Source organism: Balaenoptera ricei, chromosome 5 (assembly GCF_028023285.1).
Source record: "Balaenoptera ricei isolate mBalRic1 chromosome 5, mBalRic1.hap2, whole genome shotgun sequence".
Lineage (NCBI taxonomy): Eukaryota > Metazoa > Chordata > Mammalia > Artiodactyla > Balaenopteridae > Balaenoptera > Balaenoptera ricei.
Window position 1 is genome coordinate 112,816,397 of NC_082643.1, and position 17,261 is coordinate 112,833,657.

The 17,261-nt window shown below is 42.9% G+C and overlaps 1 protein-coding gene across 1 annotated transcript in view; it reads left to right on the forward strand.

Annotated features, from left to right (window-relative positions):
* Positions 1 to 15,697: 15,697 nt before the first annotated feature.
* The window catches only part of MCUB (mitochondrial calcium uniporter dominant negative subunit beta), a 102,072-nt gene continuing 100,508 nt past the window's right edge, over positions 15,698 to 17,261 (forward strand). The window contains 1 exon segment of the mRNA XM_059924215.1: positions 15,698 to 15,961. Within this exon segment, the coding sequence (XP_059780198.1) occupies positions 15,866 to 15,961 (96 nt within the window). The 5' untranslated portion in view covers positions 15,698 to 15,865.

A 17,261-nucleotide genomic window follows, 5' to 3' on the forward strand; every position in this document is an offset into this window, starting at 1 on the left:
CCGAAGGAGGATCGGTAGGAAAGAAATCCCTAACTCGGGCAGGCTTCGAAGGTGAAGGCAGTAATTGCTACATTTCCCCTGGCGGCAGAGTTCCGGCTGCAGGAGGGTTGTTGGTTTGGGGTCGTGCTTATGAAGATGCCCTCCAGTTTTCTGGCTAGAAAGCTTCCACATTTCTAGTTCCTGAGAGTCAGTTTAGTGTCAAAGCCCGCAGGGATGAGCAGGGGGCTCCAGGAGGTGGTACAGCCCCAGCCTGGGAGCATGTTTTCCCATTCCACAGGTGACCTGGGGCCGATCTGGTGGCCTGGTCATGCCCTAACCTGTTGGCCCGCAGGGTCCCACAGGAAAGGTGTGCTTTTACGCAACTGCCGTTCCTGTTAGCCTGGCCCTGCTCCCCTGCTCGAGTCCTTTTCTGACCTCTAGGGCTAAATACCCAAAATGGTTCTTTTCACGTGTACTCATGTCATGCGCACACACACACACACACCTATGTCTCCCTTTCTCTCTGAAACTGGTAAGTTGAGAGCTCTGTCGGGTCATCACAGAACCCCTTCCCCCGCCCGGTTGTGTTGGTATTCATGGTGGTCGTGCAGGTTACCTTGGCAACGTGTACATTGTTTTTTTGGCTTTTATTGTACAGTCAGTACTGTACATTTTCTGTCTTGAGTTTTGTAACTTTGTAGCATTTTAGATAATATTGTGTTTGTACTTTGTCGTGTAGAGAAAAGAATTGTGTTGAATAAACCTAGGATTAGAGTGCAGCTCGAGGGTTGGGTGCACTGCCTCCTTCCTGCCCCTTGGCCCCAAAGTCAGCTTCAGTTGTGAGGTAATTAAACATGATTGTCTTTAAAAAAAAAAAAAAAGAAAGAATGTTGGTTTTGATAGTAACTAGGGAAGGCCCTTCTGAAAAGGTGACAGTTGAGCAGAGCCCTAAAGCCATGTGGCTGTCTGGAAGAAACCGTCCAGGGGGGAACCTTTGCAGTGAGTGAATGTGGAAGTTAGCATCTGATCACTCTGATTTTCCCTCTAAAAGAAGCAATTGTAGTTACAGCTGCGAAAGGGGAAAGAGTGTGAGAGGTTCCAAGAAAGAGTCGCCTAGGAGAGTGAGAGATCCGACTGACCAGTGGCTTGCGGTAGGATTGTCAAGCAGCACCGAGGGCCCCTCTTGCGATGTGAGCCGTGAACTTCAAGTGAACCCGGTGAGCATGCCTCTTCCTTCTAGCCACATTCACTGCCTGGTGGAAAGTTGGATTTAAGTTGGAACAGAAGAGCAAGGGAACTGAGCATGTATACAAGGAAGCTACTCTGTCATTTAAGTGAAAGGGGCACCTACTGAGTGACGGATAGAAAAAGGTCGTGGGCTTAGTAGTTTGGAGGTCCTGTTGAGGTCAGAGAGCTGTTAGGGTATGGTTACCAGAGGGAATGAGCTGGAAAGATAGGAAGTGGTGGTCCGGATATGGGATGCTTGAAATTGAGATTTGGGGGGAGTTTAATCTGGATGTCTACAAATGAGGAGCAGAGGGATGCCTGCCTGGGGTTGGAGATCAGAAACAGCCGCCTTGAAAGGCTTTGTCCTCTGCAGACAGCCAGACTTCAGTTAGAGAGTGTGAAGACTGACATCAACAAGGACATAGGCATGAGGAGACTGACCCTCATGGGTAGCGTACAGATAATCATCCTCATCACCGCCTGTGCAGCAAGTCTCTGGCCATTTGTTTTGTGAGGCGGGAAGTTGGCAAGAGGAAGGGGCATGCTTACCAGGAGTTCTCTGAGCCCCTTTTCAACTAATTGAAACTGTCATTAAAGTCAGCAGTTTAAGAGTATCCCAGGTGATGTGAAAACCTCCTAATCCCTTACTAGAACCATTGTTTAATAGGAACATTGAATTTGATTTATAGTTTACATACTGCTCTTAAAGAATATATCCATAGCACAAATCAAGTGCATTGATGGAAAAAGAATTTTATTTATGCATTAATGTATATTTGTGTGCTAAAACCTATTTGAAAGCCATTTATAGCTTGAATCTGTTGTAGTCAACCCATGAGGCTATAAAATGCACATATTAGCAAAGTGTTAAGAAAACTGTGAGTCCTCTATTCAAAGTAACTTTTGAAGACACTAAAAATACTTTTAAAGGCCAAAAGAAGATGAAAACTAATAAAGCTGAAAACAACACTGAAGATATTATTTAGGTGGAATTGCTAATTACTGAAAGAAGACAGTTTAAGATTTAAAAAAAAAAAAAACCTTATTCTTTGGCACATGAAACAGAGACCTCCTGAAAAATAAAAATGGTAGGTAGATATTTTATGAATCACTCATCTTTTATCTCTAAACTCAGAGATGGAATCTGCATCAACCAAAAAATTGGGTATCCTCTTCCTCCTGCCTTCTTAAAATACCTATGAGCAGCAGAGAAGTTAGCCTCGATTAGGAGACACAGAGGCTGCTAACGCATTGCCTTCTCATGGGTCATGAGCTGATCCAAAAATGAAAGCCCTTTCTTTAGTTCCCATTAGTAAGCAATGCACAGTTTTGTAGATTTTCATTTCAATTTTGGGGCCAAAAAGCATTGCTTACCAGTAACCCACTAAATGAGTTGTTAGAGATTGCTAAATTGGTAGTCACAAATGAAAATCACTGTTTTATTAAAGATTACTTGACACTCTACTTCTGTTCTCCTAAGAAACCTGGTTCCTGTGCAAGTTTGTAATTTTGCAAAAACTCCCAAAAGTGCGTGTATACAGATAACTGGGTCGCCACCTTCTCGGGAGCTTCTTGGGTGAAATCTGAAACATGCCTCCACATATGCAGAGGGCAGGGAGAGACCGAAGAAAGAGGCAGCCACTCCAGATTGGTAGGTGGCAGTTTTAATAAGCAAGGGAACTTACTTACAAGGCTTGTCTTGGGTGGCCACAAAACCAGTAGGACTCCACACCCACCTGCCAGAATCTTAAAAGTTTATAGAGACCTTAACTGGCTTCAGTCACGTACACAGTCCAGGGAGCCTCGACACCGCATTTGTGTTTCAGGACTGGATCCTTGGAGCAGCTGCTGGGAGCAGGGAAGGCAAGCAGAATACAGAATCCAAGGATAGGGGAGCGGGTGGGGAGCCTCCAGGTGCCAGGGTCAACTGGCAGTCACGTCTTTTTGATGGCCTCCTCCAGCAACAGGTGCTGTGCCACAGACAGTCTGTCAGACAATGGACAGAAACTACCCTACAGCTGGTGATCAGTCAGTTTCTTATGAGTGCACCATCACTGCTCGGACATGTTCATGGTTTTTGCGACAATTTTTGTTTTTCAGGTACCTATTGTTTTAGCTCAATAGCCAATTAATTTGTTGATAATTTGATTAGGGTGTAGTGATGTGTATGCTTATTTTTACACTATAATTGTCTAAAACTAGATTCTAAAATATACTTTTTGGTAGACGTAAAATGATTATACTCTCATTGTTAAAACAAATATGTATAACCTACCCTTCTACCTTGCTTATACACTCACTTTTAAAATATATATATATATTTCTTATTTATTTATTTGGCTGCACCGGGTCTTAGTTGCAGCACGTGGGCTCCTTAGTTGTGGCATGCAAACTCTTAGTTGTGGCATGCATGTGGGATCTAGTTACCCGACAAGGGATCGAACCTGGGCCCCTTGCACTGGGAGCGTGGCGTCTTATCCACTGTGCCACCAGGAAGCCCCTCTGCCTTGCTTGTAACGCTTTATTGATGATGTGCCTGGTACGTGTGTGCTAGTTTAAGTAATTTGTAAATATAATTATTAGGTTCTTTTAAAGTTAATAGGCTATGGCTTTATAATATTAAATCATGGTTAAGCCTATTCTTCTCTTTAGAAATAAATAAAAAGCAATTTCTATATATTTCTCTCAATTCTCTATTACATTGAAATTTACTTTAGGTCAGGGATTTTACCTTGAGTCTTTTTAATACTTCTTGTCTCCCAACTCACATATCCCCAAGCTCCTGTCCTTATATAGCTACATAATAGAAACACATTAAGTTAATTTAGTGGAACACTTATTAGCCTTTCTTACAATGGAGTCATTTCAGAATGACCCTTGGGAAAGCTGTAAAACACTGTACTAGTTTGGAAAGCCTGTCCCATTTTTAATGAAATTTTTATGGAATTTTTTCTACACTTACTCCAATTTCTTTCAAATCCTGCTCTTTTGGGACTTACGTTTTATGACTTGCATAATAACAATAGGAAAGACCTATTAATATGCGCGTCCTATTGAAACCTGAGTGATTTTACTAGAATGAAAGATACTGTGCCTCTAGACTATCTCTTATTATCAGAAACTGATAGGTAATTATTTGCAGAGTCAAGAATAACAGGGAGACGGAGAGATGAAGGAATAAGATGTTTAAGCAAGAAAGGTCAAAGCTTAAAGCTGAGTTATTTAATTAGGACCCTGAGTACTGTGTCCCCAAGCAAATAAGGGGTCTGAAAAGGTGTTTTTCCCCAAAATCTAGTGAACCTAAGTTGTCTTCATAGAACTTACCGCAATCTTTTGAGTGATAGTTTAGGAAGGAATGGGAACCAAAGTGGGATGGAGAATGGGTAGGAACCAGAAGGGTAACTCTGAAAGTAAAAGAAGATTGATTGTACATCACTATAGGGGCTGCCCTTCTTCATGTCCAGGCTTTGCATGTGCTGCTCCCCTTACTTGGAAACCCGTTCGATCCCTTCCTGGCTTCACTGACTGAACCCCACTCATCCTTAGAACTCAGCCTAAAGATCACCTCCTCCTGGCAGCCTTTCCTGACCACTCCCCCTCCTATGTGTTTCCGTAACACCTTCCGCTTTTCTCTGCCATAGCCCTTGTCAGCGTTATCATTGACATTCTTCTTTAACACAGGAACTATGTTCTCTCTTAAACTAAGGCAAGTGCCTCCCACCCCCATGCCTGGCACATAATAGACATTCAGCAAAGTTTGTTGATTCAGTTTTAAATGATTCTAAGTTAGAGATAAAATGAGTTGAAGATCTGGAAACAGAAGTAAAGAAACAGTCTCTTTTGGATGAAAGAAGAAACATACTATACCATGCTAGATGGAAATTGAAAGAAAACCAGATGGATGGAATGGGAATAGTGCCAGAAGGTGGATATAAACCCCATGAAAATTCAGGAGTGTTACCACCTCTCAGGTTTCTGGAGCTTCAGCGGTCTGAAGCATGTTGCAAGATAGCCTCCAAAATGAAAACCAAGTCACTCCTCCCAGGTCACCTTCCACAACACCTCGCACAATGCTTGGTGACTTTTGGGGGTCTTAGAAGCTACATACGCCCCATTTCAATGTGCCACTCTGACCCATTTACCAAGGAACTGGTAAGGCTGCCAATTTACAGTGCAGTCAGAGCAAGAGAAGGCTCTACATCAAGGAAGGCTGTGGTGCAAACCGCTCTGCCCCTTGGGCTCTTTTGACCCAGCAAGTCTAACCGGAGTGTCTGTGGCAAATGCGAATGCCATGCGGGGCTCAACTAGAAATTACAGACCTCTCTAGGGTTCGGGAGCACAGCCATATCTTCTGCGAAAAAAACTTTTCCCTCTTTGAGAACAGCTCCTAGACTGCTACTGAGCTGTGCACTGCAAGACGTTGGATGCCCGAAGCGAGTAATAAGATTGCGCGTGCCCAGCAGCAGTCTATCACTAAACGTGAACAGGATATAAGGCACCAGGCTCAGCCGTCCTGAAGCAAGCTGCATGAGCAGGTGGCTCAGATTCTTACGGCCACTCCTGCTGCATGGCCACCTGCCCTCAGTTCACATCCATGGCCGCATGAACTATTTCCCCATGATCAGTTAAAGAAGCAAGAAAACAACAGAGCCTGCTTTTAAGACAAAATTATGGCACCAACTGGACTGCTGTAGGACTAGTCTAGTGGTGAAGGGAAATCTTTGTGGGCAGAACTTCAAGCCATACATTTGTCTAGACAATGAGACTCTCAAGAGATATAGGCCTATACAGCTTCATAGGCAAGTAGCTAACGGCTAGTTAAATGACCAGGGACTTGGAAGGAACAGGATTGGAAACTGGTGACAAAGGTTTAGAGAACAGGTATTTGGATGGATTTCACGGAGTGACACTGTGAAGATATTTGTATTCCATGTGAATGTACACCACAGGGCATCTGCAGCGAAAACTGTCCACCTGAATCAGGTGGACAAAGTGAGCCATCTGTGAACGTCAGCCTCTTTTCCTGAGTCACCCCAGTATTTGCTCAATGGCCTGTATACAGATTTGCTATACTTGCGAGGATAGAAGCTATGCTTGGGCTAAATACTATGGGCATCCCCTCACCAAGGCTGAAATGGCTACACTAGTGTATTCCTAAACTGTCCTCAGCTGAGACCTACTTTGATTTCTCAATACGGCATTATTCCTTGGGGAAACAAGGCGCCACATGATAGCAGGTTAATTACATTGGACCCTTCCATCATGGAGCAGTTTGTCCTCAGTGGAATAGACACCCAGTCTGGGTATGGATTTGCCTACCCTGCCTGTAGCATTTCTGCCAACACCACCATCTACGGGCTTACAGAATTACCATGGGATTTCCACATTGTTTCTGATCAACTAACTCATTTCATGGCAAAAGAAGTGTGGCAGTGGGAATTCACTGGTCTTACCACGACCTGTCACCCCCAAAAGCAGCTGGCCTGATAGAAAGGTGAAGACAAAGTTAGAGTGACTTTTGATGTACTGTCCTACAGGATGCAATATATGCTTTGATTCCGAAACCGGCATTTTTCTCCCATAGCCAGAACACAGGCCTGAAAATCAAGATGGGATCAGCATTCCGTCTTAACCTATTCACAGAATTTTAGGGTCTTACTCCCCAAAGGAGCATGCTTCCACCGAGGGACACAATATTGTTCCTACTGAATTGGAAGTTATGACTACCAGCTGACTACTTGGGGCTCCTTATGCCAATAGTCAGAAAGGGATTTATCCTGATTTTGAATAGGAATTAATTTGCTGCTATATAATGGGGTAGGGAGGACTATATCTGGAACCTATAGAATTTTCCAGAGTGCCTCTTAATACTTCTATGTTCAAAATTAATGGAATACTGGGAATTCCCTGGTGGTCCAGTGGTTAGGACTCCGTGCTTCCACTGCAGGGGGCATGGGTTCGATCCCTGCTTGGGGAACTAAGATCCCACAAGCCGCACCGTGTGGCCATAAATAAATAAAACAAAAAAAGAATGTCAGCCTAAAAAAAAAAAATTAACGATATACTACAGTAACCCAGTAAAAGAAGGGGTCACTGATGACTCAAACTCTTCAAAAAATTAAGATTTCTGTCTCCCACTAGGTAAAGAATGCCAACCAACCTCCTGTACCGTGCTAAATAGAAATTGGTAAACGATCTGAGAGGTACAATGTGAGCAAATTTGAGAGTGAAAAGGAAGAACTCGATTCTAGCCCTGTATCTGTCATGTTATATTAGACCAACTCCAGTAGAAAGAAGTGTTTGCGAGCCAAACAGAACACAATTTGAGCTCTAGCCCCTCTGCTAGCTGTATGACCTGGGCCAAGTCCCTAAACTCTTCTGAGCCTTAACAGTCCTACTAGAGATGATAATTTTTTTTTTTTAATTTTTAAAACATATTTATTTATTTAGGCTGTGCTGGGTCTTCGTTGTGGTGCACGGGTTTAGTTGTGGTATGTGGGATCTTGGTTCCCTGACCAGGGATTGAACCTGAGCCCCCGGCATTGGGAGCTCGGAGTCTTAACCACTGGACCACCAGGGAAGTCCCTAGAGATGATAGTTCTGTGGTAAGAGTTTTGTGAGAATTATATGGAACAAATGTGTAAAGTTGTACATGTAACAACTGACATATGCTAAGTACTCATTGAACGTCAGTCAATGTCTTGGCAGAATCGCAGCACAACAGTAATAGTAGCAATGATCTGCCCACGTTGAGCCTGCTTTCTGCCCTCGTATCACAGTGTCACTTTGCCTCATACCTACCAGTTTCTACCTTCACTGAAATTCTTCCCTGCTTGAGACTAAGGACCAAAAGTTTTAGTGCTGGCTACTGCCACCTTAACTCCCTTTTTCCTAGGATTCATTTGTTAACCACACTTATATTTGCTGCAGACCACGCAGTACTGCTGGATATACAGAAGCAAGCAGTCTTTGTCCATTACATCCATCTACCACTCGACTTCAAAATTTGATGCTCACCAGAGAGCCAAAATTGTTATGCTAAGTTTTCTTTGATATCAAGTTTTAACTTTCTACCTGATAATCTCTTTATTAGGAGAGAGTTATGAATTCTTATGCCTCTGGGCCTTTGAACATGCCGGAGCCTCTGCTAGAAACACATCCTCACCTCTTCATTTGACTAGCTCCCATTCCTCCTCCTGTTATTCCTGTGCTCTGATGTCAGCCTGACCCTCACCCCGAGCCTAGCTGGACCTCCCCGCTAATTGGGACCTTGGGCCCTGGTCTTTTTCCATTTATTCCGCTTTAATTTCTTGTTCTGTTAACTTCCCCACTATGTTCTATGTGGGCAAGAAACTCATCTTTTTCATTCATCACTCTATCATCAGAGCCTTGAACAGTATCTGACACACTCTTGTGCACGTATAGCCAGAAGTATGTGTGATTTTGTTCTTCTTAAAGTGGCTGAAGTTTTAAACTTACAAGTCGTGTTTTATTTTTCATCCTTTCATTCATTCATGAAATATTTAAGAACCTACTTTGTGACAGGCTCTGTTAGGTGATGGATTTAGAGCAGTGAACAAAACAGACAAGGTCCCTTCCATCATGGAGCTTGCATTCTAGTTGGGGGAGACAGATAAAAAAATAAATATAGGTGATGATGAAATGCTAAGAAGAAAAATAAAGCAGAGAGAGGGTTACAGGCAACAAGTAGGAGGTAGTGTGGCCAGACTTATCTTTTAGGGTCTCGCAGGCTATGGTGAAGCCTTTGGGTTTCATTCTGAAAGAGGTGTAACGCCTTCAAAGGGCTTTGAACAGAGGGGTGATGTGAACAGGAGACAGCCAGCCAGCCTACTCTAGGAGGCAGAAGAGAACAATTCATGAAAAAAGCAGCCCCCAGCATAGTTCAGATGGGACGTGTTTGGATTAAGAGAATGTGAAATTTAGGAATTGACCCTGGCGACTTGGATCAATTTTTACTTGATCATTCTTTTATTACACTACTGGTTCCATCTGCTAGCACTTCACTTAAGATCTGTTTTATTTACTTTATAAGTAAGATTGGTCTGTGGCCTGCTTTTATCGTGTTTACTTGTTTCACTTTGATATCAGCATTATGCTAGTTTTGTTAAATGAATTGGATAGCTTCCCATCTGTTTTGATGCTTTGGAACAATTCATATCAGTTAGCTAAAGTTTAGGTATATAAGATAGGTATTATCTATTCTGGAAGTTTTGGTTGAACTGGCCCAGTAAGCTCTGGGCTTGGGACATTTTTCCAGGTAGATCATTAAACACTGTTTCAATCTATGACTACTGGTCTCTTCAGGTTCTCTTTGTTGAGCCAAGTTTGGTTTTTATAGTTTTAAATTGATTGATATAAGCAGTTACTGGGGGTTAGTTTTTCTATCCTTTCTGTTATGTATATGTATTCCTTCTTTTTTCTTCATCATTCTTGTGTTAGGTTTGTCAGTCTTGGTGCCTTTAAAAAAAAAAACAACTTTTGGTTTTATTGACTCGCTCTATTTTGGGGAGAGGTTGCTTTAGAAAAAGGGTAGAGGAAGTCTGATTCATTTTCTGCTTTTACCTTTATCATTTTCTTCCCACTATATCCTTTAGGCTTATTTTTGCTGTTTTTATAGCTTCTTAGATTGTAAGCTTAGTTTACTTTCAGACTTTCCTGTTTTCTAATAAATGCATTTAAGACTATACATTTTCCTGAGTAGTGAACATTTTGATATTAAGTGCTTTCATTGCTATGAAGTTTTAAAATAGTTCTCAATTTCCACTTATTTCCTACTTAATCCATGAATATTTTTAATAAGTGTGTTATTCAAATTCCAATGGTAGTGATGCTTTACCTTCTAATTTCATAAATAAAGCTTATATGTTAGGAAGTTAAAAATATATTTTTGAGATTTCCTCTGAGGCCTGACATATGGTCATTATATTATGAATCTTCCCTACGAGTTTGAAAATAATATGTATTTTCATTTGGGTACTAAGTTCTTTATGACTCTAACTGTTAAAAATGAAAGCCTAGGAATATTCTTCTCTAGTTACCTCTAGAATTCAATCAGCGTAGGGACCTCCAAGTAGGATACTCGAGGGGACCCCTCAGCCAGTCCGCCTCTCCACTCTGCAATCCAGTGCTGCTTGCATCTGCAGAGGATATATGGAAGTTGCTGGATTCAGATGATTTTACAAGTAAGACCAGGTGACATAAATATAAAACTTTTTTCGTAAATAAACTTTCCTTCTACCTTGACTGACTCTAGCCCCGTTGCCAATGGTAGGCAAGTGATACCAATGGTAGATAATCCAGTATCGTTACTGGTCAGCCGATCTGTGAAAAACTGAGTTCTCAAATGATAGTTTGAGGACATAAGTGAATAACGTCTGCAAGGGCCAGTTGTATGAAAGTCAATGAGGAAATTTGGGGACCACCTTTATTAGAAGTTAAAGCACAAATCTGGGTATTCATGTCCTCATTAAGGATCTGATGCCAGGCTAAAACTAGGGTGGGGCAACTGAGGTACTTGCCTTGGGCACCAAGTTTAAAGGGGCACCAAAAAACTCAGTCATTGGGATAATATTTAAATGTAATATTTTTAAAAATCGAAATTAATGCAAAAAATTTATGATGAACAGAGTATCAAAATTGAAAATAAAGAAAGGATTTGACCCTGCAATTGATTCACCTCCCTTCACCGCACCCTAATCCCAGCTGTGGCTATGAGAAGGTCAGGTGGTTAAGCGATGTCAGAAGAGACAGGCAATGTAAGGTCAAGGTTATCTTGGGGTCTTGGAGTTGAAAAATCTTGGCATCATAGTTATACAATTCCAGGCTTGAGTTCTGACTATATGACCTTAGATAAGTTACTTACTTAACCTACTAGTTTCTTCATCTGCGATAGGGAGCTAATAACACTAATTTGTAAGGTTTTTATAATAACTAAACAAGATAACAAAGTGCTTATGCCTGGCCCACAGAGGCAGATCCAAGTTTCATGGAGCCTGAGTTTATAGAATTTGGGAGACCTTCTTTAAGAAAAATAATAAAAAAAATTAGGAATGCAAAATTGGCATGGTAATGAATATTTAGAGTGAGAAAATAAGTCATAAATAAAATTTTTTAAAGCACAAAACCTCCCCAAATAAAACATTTAAAAAAATTAGTTGCCCCTCATATCACTGTAATACTTTTTTCCCCCCCGACAGTTTTTTGGCTACATTCCCTTTGACTGCCTTTTCATAGGGCAGCAATTTTGCAATACTTTCTATAGAGAGAATAGAAAAGAGAATAGAAAAGATAATTTTCTCTAGCATGTTGTTTTGTTTCATATCATTATAGTTTAGAAAAGTGTCTCTAAGCTTTACAACTCACTACTGGCAATGTCTTGTCAATTCTTAAAGTGTTTCTCATATGTGAGCTGTAATATTTGGAAGAATATGCCACAGACCAGCTTCTGGGCATTCATATCACACGTCGCTTCTTTTTACTAGACCCACACTCTAGTAATTTGGGGGGTCAGCAAAGTGAGAGAGCTCTGGGCACTGCAGATGGGAAGGCTACTGGGGCTGCCTTGTCCACATGGTGGCTCAGCGCACGTGGGTCACTTTGGTGCACGACACACTTCACCACAGTGTGTGGGAATCTTGGTGAGACAGAAGAGTTACTCCGAGCTAGTTCATTCATATACTTACATATTAGAACCTCTTCACATTTGAATCTCTGCTTTCCCTTTTCAGAAACAAACCAACCAACCATAAACAGCTTTGTTGGTGTCATTTATATACCACAAATTTCACTCAAAGCGTACAAATGATTTTCAGCAAATTTACAGACTTATGCAATAATCACCACAAATTTCGCTCAAAATGTACAAATGATTTTCAGCAAATGTACAGACTTATGCAATAATCTCCACGATCCAGTCAATTTAGGACGTTTCCATCACCCCAAAAAAAGATTCCTCATGCTTGTTTGCCTCACTCCCAATTCCACCTCCAGCCCTAGGCAACTACTAATCTACTTTCCATCTCTATAGATTTGCCCTTTCTGGACATCTTATATAAATGGAATCACATTGGTTGTTTTAAAGGCCCTTCCTGTGCCTGTTTTCCATCTCTTTAGTCCTGAGGTCTCTGATCCTTGCCCTCCAGCCCTGGCAGGGCTCTTCCTTCTCTGCATATTGTTATCCTTCCCATCTGGAGCCACAGCTCCCGGACTTTTCTTCCGGCGCATTGGTTTTAAGTTGTTCTTGCAGTATCTCTTCCCGTCTATTGGCATAGTTTCATCTATTCATTGTTGCCGGAGTCTCTCATTTAAAGCAGGTCTTGTGCTAGGCACTCTGACACAGCACCTGCCCCTGCATTTATAATTGAGCTGGAGAGCCAGATATGAGTGTAAATAAAAAGTGTGATAAGTTCTACAAAATAGACAGGCACTAAGTGTTATGGAATGGTTTGGAGCAATAGTAATAGCCTGTATTGATGACTTAGGTGTCAGCGAATCTGATTTAGCTTAAGCTTTCAGGGGTCTTCACTTGCACAAGCCTTTCCCAAGGCACCTGGTGAGGCGTTGGTCCCTAGCAATGCATTCACTTGGTGATATGTTTTTGTAATATTTCTAAAAGTAAAATATTTTAACTGGAATCGATTAAGACCACTGTCTCTTTCTTCTCCAACCACCCCTCTGTCACATGTCCCCTTGTGTCAGGTGGCTGAGTGGCCACGGCCATTTTCAAGATCCAACAAAAAGTAAGTTGAGTTGGAGATACATTTATTTCGGGTTTAGTGGGATAACTGTACATGGCTCACAGTGATTTCCATGTATTATTAAGTATTGTTAACCACGCCCATGTAGGAATGACCTCCAAGAATACTCCTCTCACTTACTGCTGTGACAGAAGTGCAGGGCCAGAGATTGCACTGCAGTATGAATGTGCCCTGCAGTGCCAAGTGACCAGAGTGTGTGGCTAGTAAAAAGAAATGATGCCAAAAAAGCAAACAAAAATAACAACCAAAAACCAAAAACCAAAAAACCCCCAAAACAACAAAAAAGAAATGATACTTGGAATGAATGGACTCAGAAGCTACTTGTGGACTATTCTTCCAAATGTTACAGCTCAGGTATGAAAAACACTTGATAGAACTTTTGCCAAATTTAAGAACAATCATAAGAATTGACATGACATTACCAATAGTGACTTTTAATGCTTAAAAACACTTTTCTAAACTATCAATGATATGTAAAAACAAATCAGCATGCTAGAGAGAAGACATTAATCTTTTCTATTCTCTCCATAGAAAGTATTACAAAATTGTTGTCCTATGAAAAGGCAATTGAAGGGAATGTAGCCCCAAAAAAACCTGTTGGAAAAAGAGTAATAGAGTGATATAGCAGCAGATTCTGTGCTCAAAATGGACATTTTCTCCTCCTCTTCTCCATTTCTCTCCAAATAAAACTCTTCTTTCTCCGACCCCCCTCCCAGCTCTATTGAGGTATAATTAACTGACAAATAAAAAGTGTATATATTTAAATGTACAATGTGATGGTTTGATATATGTATCCATTGTGAATGAACACAAGTTGATTAACACATCTATCACCTCATAGAGTTACCTTTTTTGTTTTTTTGGTGTGGTTAGTCCAGTTAAGATCTACTCTCTTGGCAAATTTCAAGTGTATAATACAGTACTATTAACTATAGTCACCATGCTGTACATTAGATTGTTAGAACTTATTCATCTTATAACTGAAAGTTTGTACTTTTTGACCAACATCTCCTCCATATTCCCCAACTTCCTGCCCCTGGGAACCACTGTTCTACTCTCTGGTTCTATGGATTTGACTTTTTTAGCTTCCACATATAAGGGAGGTCAGATAGTATTTGTCTTTCTGACTTATTTCACTTAGCATAATGTCCTTCAGGTTTATCTATATTGTCAAAATGGCAGGATTTCCTTCTATTTTATCGGTGAATAATATCTCATTATATATATAAACAGCATCTATATATCATTTTCTTTGTCCATTCATCCTTTGTTGGACACTTGGGTTGTTTCCATATTATGGCTACCGGAGAAAAGGGATGTCTTGTACACTGTTGGTGGGAATGTAAATTGGTGCAGCCATTATGGAAAGCAGTATCATGGTTCCTCAAAAAATTAAAATAGAACTACCATAGATCCAGCAATCCCACTACTGGGTATATATCCAAAAGAAAAGAAATAAGTACCTCAAAAAGATACCTGCATTCCCATGTTTATTGCAGCTTTATTCACGGTAGACAAATCTCTTTCATTTGGAGCACTAGCATATAGAAGGAAAGGACTCAGGTAAGGTAAGTTACTTCCCCTGTGGACTTAATGTTTAATGCATCACTATCTGTGCAGGGCAACGGTATTTTGAAATACAGATGCTCATTAACACATATGAATCGGCCTTAAGTGGTGACAAAGTTTTTGCTATCATAGAAACTTGTATCTTTTTTTCAATAAAGAAAGGAGATCGTCATCAGGTGAGATTTGCCACTTGTTGCACTGTTTGCCAGCTTTGATTCATTAACTCAAGCCTCTTGCAGATTTAGCAAATAAAAATACGGGATGCCCAGCTAAATTTGAATTACAGATAATAAATAATTTAGTATAAGTATATCCCAAATATTTCATAGAAAAGTATAAGTGTGACCCATGCAATATTTGGGACATACTTATGCTAAAAATATTATTTGTTGTTTATCTGAAAATCAAATTTAACTAGGCATTCTGTATTTTATCTAGCAACTGTGTTGTAAGTAAGCTATTTGAAAGTTGGACTAGGTTGCTCTTAAATGGTTTGTTTGTTTTCACAAACAAAAAGTCTCCAAGAAAAAACATTAGATTTCCCAGCTGTCGAGAAGACAGTTCCTGTTCCTTAGCTCCTTCAGTTAAAAACGTGCTTCAAAGGAGAAGCCAATTCGACTGTGGGAGAGATCATCCCAAAGAGCTCTGGGTGGGTCACCGCACACGTCTGGCAGAGGTAGGTCTGGGGTGACCTTCACAGCGCTCAGCAATGAGCGGCGCAGCTCGCAGCCCGCACTGAGCCAACTGAGAGGTGGCGCCTTGGTGGACCTGCTTCTCTCCCTCCTTTCCTCTCAGTCCAGGAGGGAAACTTCCAGAGAGACCCTGCCTCTCTCCAGATGGCCACTCAGGCCCGCACCTCCCTGCCGGCGGGGTGGAAGGCAGCAGACGGCCCCTAGGGCACTGAGTACCCAGAATTACTCGCGAGTTTTGAATTCAAGCGCCCGCAAGGTGCGAGGGGCCCGTTCTCGTTCATTTCAGAAGGGGCTTCCCCTGGAAGAAGCGAGGCGGTCCCAGCGTCCGCGCTGCCCCTGGAAACCCGAGATGCGGAGGGCGGTACCCCCACGCTCTCTTTCTCTCCCCCTTCCCTTTTAAAATTTTGGTCGGAGGAAAGAAAACAGTCTGGCGCCCAGCTGCGTGCGAAGACGAGAAGAGAGGAGAGCGACACACCCTCCCTTTAGCCCGCCCCGCGCTGCGCTGCGCTGCGCTGGGAGGCGGGGGCCCGGCGAGGCTGCGCCCACCGGGAACGCCCTCTCCCAGTCGTGCGGCTCGGAGGATGGCCCGCTGACTGGGGCGGGAGCGCCGCGCCGGGCGGAATGATGCTCCGGAGGGGCCCCTGGCCCTGGCGCGCGCGGCTGCTGCAGACGCCAGGAACCCAAGGCCGAACGCATCCGCGACCGCCGATGCCCCAGGTTAAGCCCGAGCCGGCGCCGGGGCCGGGGTTGGGGAGGGAGCTGGAGGGAGGCGGCTGGAAAAGTTTGCGTGGGGCAACTTCCGCGGGAGCGAAAGCCCAGCGGCCGGGACGTTCACTGCGTTTTGCTGACTCCCCGGCTTCGCGCGCGGGAGGACCCCGACAGGCGGTCGCCCGGGCCGCGGAAGTGGGCCCCGGGGTCCAGAGTCGGGGTCACCCCCAGGGGCCGAGGGAAGGAAAGGCCAGGAAGGAAAGGACGTGCGCCGGCGCATCACCTCGGTTAAGTTGGGGTGCGGGGACCATGGGGCTGCGGCCCGGGGAGCAACACAGTTACCCCGGCAGGCAGTTCCCCCGCGTCCAAACTACGGTCTTGAATAAGTTTTTAGAGCCGTTTTGCTGTCGGCTCGATCGTCGGTGCCGAAATGGCCGAAAGGGGCTAAGAAAACGGTAGCGCGAGCAGAGTACAGCCCCGAGTGTGCATTGTCGTAGGAGAGTGGAATTTCCATCCTGAAAACCGCGAGCACCTCCCTTTCAAAGAGGGAAGACAAATTCGCGTTTTGTTCCGAGACTCGAGAGACGGGGGAATCATGAGTGTGTGCTGGTGAGTAACGGTTGGCCTGACCCAGTTGTATTGTGGTTTGTGAAGGGCCGTCGCTTGGGAGGAGGGAGGAGAGTGGATGTGCACTGAAAAAGACACAGGAAGACGGGGGAAAGTACTGATTGTAACTGGGATTGTGATGGAGCCTGACAGGCGCCCAGGAGCCCTAACTCTGAGCGTGATGCGGAAAGACAGCCTTTAAACTAGAGCCTTCCAGGTGTGCGCGGTTGCGGAGGGCGTGGTTTGCGTTTTAGTTCCCAGCACCGCCCCCCCACACCCTCATAAATCAGTTTCAGATTGTTAACCGGAAAGAGATTTATTTTTTCTTCCAGTTGTGCAGTTTGAAAGAAAAGCAGAAAGTAAGCGATGTCATTACCAGTATCTTGTCACTTTCACGTCCGCTTCATTTTTTCTCTTTTTTTTCCCCCCTCCAGCTCTCTCAGGGCTTCAGAGTTTGGAATGGTGGAAGAAATGTTTAAGTGCATTTTTAAAATGCCTTCCCTGAATGTTAGAAAGGGAATGAGGAAGGGCATTTTGTTCCTTATAACTAGGACAGGGGCAAACTTCTTAAAATGTAAAAGGGTAGACTTAATAGGCTAACGGGAGAGAGAGGCTTTTTTCATTTTGTGAAATTTGTGATTTTATTATAAATGTTGCACTTTACAGTCAAAGATATACCAAACAGTAAGACAACCCAATACAA